At 37.9% G+C, this 7,121-nt stretch overlaps 1 protein-coding gene across 1 annotated transcript; it reads right to left on the reverse strand.

Moving 5' to 3' along the window:
• Window positions 1-2,466: 2,466 nt before the first annotated feature.
• Window positions 2,467-6,716, reverse strand: LOC122664095 (putative glucose-6-phosphate 1-epimerase). Its single transcript, XM_043859783.1, has 8 exons — window positions 6,596-6,716; window positions 6,306-6,380; window positions 5,997-6,053; window positions 5,746-5,909; window positions 5,067-5,201; window positions 3,979-4,081; window positions 3,484-3,583; window positions 2,467-2,767 (listed from the first exon to the last, which is right to left on the reverse strand). The coding sequence occupies exons 1-8, from the start codon at window positions 6,704-6,706 to the stop codon at window positions 2,556-2,558; spliced, it is 957 nt and encodes a 318-aa protein (XP_043715718.1). The 5' UTR covers window positions 6,707-6,716; the 3' UTR covers window positions 2,467-2,555.
• Window positions 6,717-7,121: the final 405 nt, after the last annotated feature.

Consider the following 7,121-nt stretch of genomic DNA (forward strand, 5'->3'; position numbering starts at 1 on the left):
ACATATCCCACCCTGGATGTATACTATTAGTGTGCCCATACATGTGCTTGGGTTTTTGTTTTGTTGGTTGGCATGGTATCCTTTTGTGAGCAATCAATGCTTGAATTTACTGACTATTATTTTTGGTATTTTTCCTTTTTTAATGCAGTATTTTGGCTACTATTTGTTCTCAACCTTTCAACCTTATTGTCTTTCAGATGAAAGTAGCACAGAGAGGCTGAGTTCCCTTCTTAAACAACCTGTTTTCACATTTTAGTGTTGCTGTTGGATCTTACTCTTCCCTGGCATTTGTTGGAAGAGCACGAGGTTTCATTTGTGATAATTTGGAGCTCACCCCTATTTCCCATACTATGGTTGACCTCATCTCTTTTAACAGCAGTAACGAGAATATATTGATCCAGAAAACCAGCTGTGTTGATCGTACATACCTGGATTGCATCCGATCCAGTTGCTTGATTTATAAATTGCCATGTTTGTTTTCATGAAACTAGAAGTATCCTAGTTTGGTGACTAATTCGGTAACCCAGCCACAATTGCCAGGATACTAGGAAATTGGCCATGGTGAATGTTGGTGATGTTAACTTCTCAACTATCAAAGAAGAAGCACAAGAAAGAAAACTTAGAAAACTTAGTTTTTCACTTGTAATATATAGTGAATCAGTGGTGTTACATGTAGATCCTGTACTCTTTTAATACTACCAACTGGTAGCTAATCTGTGATTGGTTCTTGCCTTCTTGGAAGGTTAATCAGTTGTAACTTATGTCATGCATCATTAGAATTAATATTGTAAACACATTGAATTGCAGTTCCCAATTTGTGCAATGTGTACAGGTGATATGATCCGGAATATGTACCAGAGTTTCTTGGAAAAAATTCCAAGAAAAAGATGTCTAACAAGTAACTGATGTGGTACACTCCATTCAGTGAACTGCACACTAGGTGTTTGGATGATATGTAATTTGAATATTACTCTTTCCAGAATCTGTGGATGGTATAGAGCATCCTGTTGGGCTTTGATGCAGGTCATCTCTTCCCTGGATATAGGCAGTTTCTGGTCGATTGGTTTGCACAGCCCCCTAATGTTATGATCATATATGGTTTACAAGGGAATCAATTATAAGTCACTGGAACCAGGTTTCTGTGATTTGTAGACAACTGCGCCGGAGTGTGGAAGTAATTTAACCACGCCAAAATGGAACAATATATCAAGCAGTGGTCGGGCACTTAAGGGTATGTTTTTGCCTACATTTGCCTTAAAAGAGCGTTCCACAATAATATTTGCAGGCTTCTAGCTCCACTCACCAGAAAAACATTCCTTTTTCGGTTGCCTCACAATAATCTTGACAGCATAAATTGCTTAGCATGAAACTTCATTCTGCGAATGCCGGCTTGCCCACCGAAGCCCTAGATGAGACTGACCAGTAGAGGGTGGATCATAGCCGTGTATGGTAGCATCGCTGAAGGCAGAGTCACCCCATTCATTGTGGCCGCAAGCATCCCTCTGTGTTCTCTTTTAGGATTATGAAAGGGAACGCATGAAGAGGGAATAAAGCAGTGTAAAGGAACTGATACCTGGGTATCAGCTTGAACAAGATATGATGTTTCCCCCTAGTTTTTTGTAGCCAGCACTGGTTCAATGAAATCCTAGCATTCACTCGTTAAGAGAAGTTAACCAGGTTTAATTTGCTATGTTCTTAACTCTTGTCATGGCTCAAGAAAGATAAACCATGGGTCCTTAAACCTAGCAGATTGATTGGATTTGGTTTGCTTTATTAACTCATGTTTTGTGAATTGATTTTTGGCAACATCAAGATTCCAGCATACATCACGGTAGGTTTTGTAAACTACTTCTAATGTTGTACACTATGAATCAAACCCGAAAATAAGCCAAGTGAAAATCCCAACAAAAATGTGTATCTGAAATTAGGGAAGAACTGAGAATGCTGCTCGGTCATGTGCTTCCTTCACAAGCACAGGGCCAATGAGAGGGCATACAGAAAAATCCAATAAAAACAGTGGGGAGTGTCAACCTGGAAAAAGGGACGTACACACCACCACTTATATTGACATCATACCCACCATGCCAATAAGAAGGAAGGGATAGAAGAGACGGAGGAAAGAGACCTTAAGGGTCAGTACACACTGACAGTATGTACTTACTTTTCCCTTAAAGTTCTCTTAAAACTTTTACATTTCAGCTTACATAAGAAAATTATCTATCTCCAATTCCCTATAGCTTGGCAGTGCAACAGTGTTAGTGTAAATGTCTGACACGTAGCAACTTGGATATCTAACGGTTCAAGCTCATTGACTACGTTGAACCCAGTACTTAGTAGGTAAAAAAAAAAATGGACGGAGTACTCTCTGGCATTGGGAAGTAAAAGAGTACAAATCAATTAAGAAAACTTTCTTTTTTAATTCATTTCAGGATTTTGTACCCACGTGGTTATTAAAATTGTTTACAGGTCCATGTTACATATATGACTTCTAAGTGAGATGGGATGTCATAGCAAACACCAACAGCTATTGTTATTAGAACAAGCCCATTCAACCTTCACAAGCTCCTTTGAGGGGGATGATCAAGGTGCTCACTGCAATAACTTGATGGCACGACAGAGAGCTCTAATCGCCCTGTCCATTCCTCACCGGGCTTCAAGGTGATCGGTTTCTCAATTACTGCACCATCAACACAAAGCATTTGTTTGTACTCCTCATCTCCAAAATCTACCATGGCTTTGGACTTCTTCTCCCATGGATTCCAAACCACTGCATAATGTAAACCAAATATTTAACAAGGAAAACAATAAAGAAGAGTTGAGAGAAAAAGAAAATTATTTCATTGAAGCTAGTAAATGAAATGAAACAAACAGATGTTAAAATAGGTAGCAAATAAAGAGAATTAGGCTGGAAAGGAGCAGAGTGTATGGTGTGGATCATCCGGCTTGCTCTTTTCTTTTCTTTATTGAAAATCAGGTAATGCAGTATGGGAAAGAAGCATGACTGAATTATTATGATCACAGGTTTGACAATATATATGGATATTTAGAGAAAAGCCAAGCTAGAGCTGCAAGTGGAGTATGACTTTCTGGCATGCAAGTAAATGATCCACTGGTTAGCAGTAGGTATGCCATGGCCCAGGATCTTTTGGGTTTCAATTTCCAACCCCCTTCCCTCCCACCCAAAAAAAAAAAAAAAAAAAAAAGATGAACAAATAAGTACAGAAACAAAAAACCCGAATGTTCAGTACGTGTTACATACAAAGTTCAGACTGCACTAGAGCAGTCCTGAGGGATAACAGTGTCAAAAGGTTTACAGCCACTGAGAGTCAACTTTCCCATATTAGTGCAACAATGTACATTTTTTGACTCAGGAGTCAAGAGGGAAAAACCAATTGTCTGGAATCCAAGTTGCTTTTTGCCTGATCCTAAAAGGTCCTGCTTTCTAAATTTCACTCCAAACAAAAAAAAAAAAAAAATTCTTACCTACGTCTGGAAGTCCTTCCTTCCTTATAACAAATGTCTGCTTCTTTTCATGGTCGAGGACTGCTATTAAATTAGGAGAACTGAGATAAACCCGATCCACCTGCATATAGGAAAACTCTAATGAACTTGAATTCCTTGGTTCAACACAAAAAGAAGTACCTAAATAATGGCACTATTTTAAAGCATAGATGATGAATGAACTTGTAGCTTATTGAAATTATTAAAAGAAATCATGGTTTTTTGATAAATTATAAATTTCTTGACAAATAAATGACAGTAAAAAGAAACATTGTTTGAATTAGAGCAAGTAATGACTTACATATTGAAAAGTTTGACAAGAAAGATGATAGGGAGTGAGGAAATTTATTTCTTTTCACAAATCTTAAGCTCCTGATTTTTCCTAATTCCCCTCCGAAGGAAGAGTTAGATTCATCCATTACTCCCAAGCCTAGGCAAAACATTTAGGTTGGTTACTGTGAGACTGAAAGAAGTTACCTCAGATTCGAAGGTGATTGCATCTCCTTGTTCTGTAAAGCGTTCTCTTTGGCAAAGGTTGTCCAGATAGTCCAGTGTTTCCAAACCTTCTATCCTCACCTCACTGTGAAGATAACTCATATGAATATCTCAAAAACAAATAGAACCTAAATGTAACCACCAACTAATACAATGGTTCAGTCACAGGTTAATGATGTCTGTTCATGATGAGAGAGTGTGAGACAAAGAAACCTGTTGTTCCCATCCTGTTTAGTTGAGATACAACAGAGCACATAAGGAAAGTTCATCCATTTATAAATTCTTAAAAGCTAATAAGTTTAGAATTCATATCCCTCCTAATAATTAGCATTTTATTTGATTATTTTCTATTTTACTTTTATCCTTAGAAAGAATTATCAGAAAAGTCCTCGTTTCTGCCTACAAGTTTGTTAACTTACCAGGTTGATATACAGATGGTTCATTCTTCGGTGACATCACAAGAACAATTATGGTATCTATATTTGTAATTTAACCTGATTGTTGTAACTTCTAAGTTTTCTTCTTCTATCTTTTGGAAGTTCAGGATCTACAAAATAACTTTTCATCAGACAGCTTGGCCAGGTGCAATTTTCACCAGTCCGACAGCTTAGGCCTCTACAATATCAGAACAAAAGATCCAGAAAGCTACGCCCGTTACAGCATGAAACAATTAATATCAGTATAAGATGACACCAATGCACAAGAAATATGAATTTGGATTTTGAAACTTTTTTTTTTATGATAAAAAACCAAAATATATTACAAATCGAAAGAGGAATATACAAAAGTATTGTTTGATTGTTGAGCCATTTTGGCTAGGTTAGAAGTGACCACCGAACAAAAAGGATCCTTCTTTAAACCTAAAGTTCATATCCTGGCCTATAAGATTAATGTCCAAAAGAAGTTTAAGTAATGGCCAGGGCCAAGGATTAGTGGATGGAGATGGAAGAAGATCGGCAATCCGTTGATTTGAGCACCATACTTCTTTCATTTTTGGATTTTGAAACTTGAATCTCAAATATGAGGCTGAAAGAGCAAATGAAGTCTAATAAAAAGAGAATGAATGGTACCTGATGTCAGAAACGGAGAAGTATGTGTGATAAGCAAATGGGAAGCTGAATGGCTTTCCATCGATGTTCCTAATTCGTGATATCATGGTGAGATCTCCATCCACTGTGAGAGACACCCTAAGGCGAAACTCGAAGCTGAAAATCCCAGGGTAACTCCTCTCGTTAGTGACTTTTCATTGTTTTGACAACAAAACGAGGGGGGGGGGGGGGGGGGATAAAACCCCAAACTGCAGTGAACATGCAACATTAAGTGGAAAACAACTAAGAGATCTTTAGCCCAAGAACTTTCAAAATCAGATGACAATAACAGGATCATCTACATTGCCGACTTTTTTGGGGGGTTGGTGGGGGTAGCACTGATTATATTCTTCCATTATCTGATAAACCAATTTCGGCACAGGGGATTCTGGAGATTTTGAAGGAAAGCATAAGGTCTTAGAAAATTACTGATTCTCACTTCAGCAGAGTGAAACAAAATTTGCACATAATTCCACTGAAAGCTGACCAAAATTCAACTAATTGATTATAATAATAAAACAGAACAGTCCAATATTTTTCAAAATTTCCAAACATTTTTAAATTTCAATAAATACCAATAAGTTATATAATAATAATAATAATTATTATTATTTAGAGCCACAAGGTGGTAGTAGTTATTCCATAATATCTAGGTTCATACCTGTGAGGCCAGAATTTCAGATCTTCTTCAGATGGTTTGAGTAGCAAGTCAACTAAAGATTTGCCCTTGGAATCACTGGGGCGCAGAGGTGGAGGATTATCATCAATAGTCCAAATTTTGTTTCTTGCAAATCCCTGCTGCTCTAATGATCCACAGTTTCCAAACTTCAAAATATTGAACTACAGCCTGTTAGTGAGAGCTGATCACTGTTGATAATATGCCTTAATATCCGCAATAATGGTTTGAAATACCTGTGGGAAACAAATAGGGATGCCCCCTCGCATTGCTTTTGGTGGCTTAAAAATGGCCTGCAGTAAATAAAAGAACAAGAAACAAATGGGTATCATTTCTTATGAGATGATGCATATCAACAATCCTTATAAGCAATACTCTATGAGGTTAATTGATCCAGATCCATCCAGTCAAGGGATCATCTCTTTAAGTTCCTATAATTTGAAAGTTAAGGCTAAAGAACCTATTGGGTAGGATTTGAATTGGCCTGTAAAAATTGGACAGCAAAACTGTTGGAGTGGAGAAGAGTAAAAACAAAATCCACATACCTTACTACTAGTGAACAGGAGCTCCTCCCCACGATCATTCCTCCATGAAACAACCTGCCCTCCAAGCAAACTAACCTGGATTGCTGACAGATAATTCATCAAGAAGAAAACCAGAATATGCTATTTCAGCCAAAAATAAATAAACACTTTTACTACTCATGGTACAAGCGAAAATCTACAATAAGTGAATCTAAGTGCTTGCAGTAATAAGAAAGAAAGCAACTTTCTCAACAAAAATTCACAATCCCAACCACTGAAGAAGACAAGGAAATCGTGGGAAAGAGTCTAACCCGAGCATAAGCTCCTCTTGGGGAACGGAGGACAACCTGATCGATTCCATTCCAGTCCTTTGTAACTTCAACCGCATCTCTCTGGTTCCAAACTGCTGCAGAATGACCCATCTCCAAAACACAGAGAGAGAGAGAGAGAGAGAGAGAGAGAGAGAGGAAAAAGAACAAGAGAAGCTCTAACGATTAACGAAATTCCTTGTCTTAGAACTTGGAAGAGGTTCAAGCAGAAGACTTTGAGCGGTAAAGACCGGAGCTATCAATAAAAAGGAAGCTTTGTTCACATTGACAGTTGAAAACATGAACTTCATCCAAAATCTTCCTGTGATAAACCCCTATCATCCCGTGAATCAAAACTAAAAAGCCCACCTACCAGTTCAACTCATATAGCATTCTACACCCGTTATTTGTAATAGCAGGGAGGGGAAAGGGAACAAATCCAAGACCCAACGAAAGATTGAAAATGGAAATTTGTGAACCACCGGCATAGCCAGTAGTTTCACAGGAACCTCACCCGAAATATCAACTA

Source organism: Telopea speciosissima, chromosome 6, assembly GCF_018873765.1.
Source record: "Telopea speciosissima isolate NSW1024214 ecotype Mountain lineage chromosome 6, Tspe_v1, whole genome shotgun sequence".
Lineage (NCBI taxonomy): Eukaryota > Viridiplantae > Streptophyta > Magnoliopsida > Proteales > Proteaceae > Telopea > Telopea speciosissima.

Excerpts from the sequence above, each read along its gene's own strand:
- LOC122664095 (XM_043859783.1), bottom strand. The coding sequence starts at position 6,706 with ATGGGTCATTCTGCAGCAGTTTGGAACCAGAGAGATGCGGTTGAAGTT. Across the intron at positions 4,082-5,066 it reads TTCTCCGTTTCTGACATCAG|TGAGGTGAGGATAGAAGGTT; the intron begins GTACCATTCATT and ends TTATCTTCACAG. Across the intron at positions 2,768-3,483 it reads GGAAGGACTTCCAGACGTAG|TGGTTTGGAATCCATGGGAG; the intron begins GTAAGAATTTTT and ends TACATTATGCAG.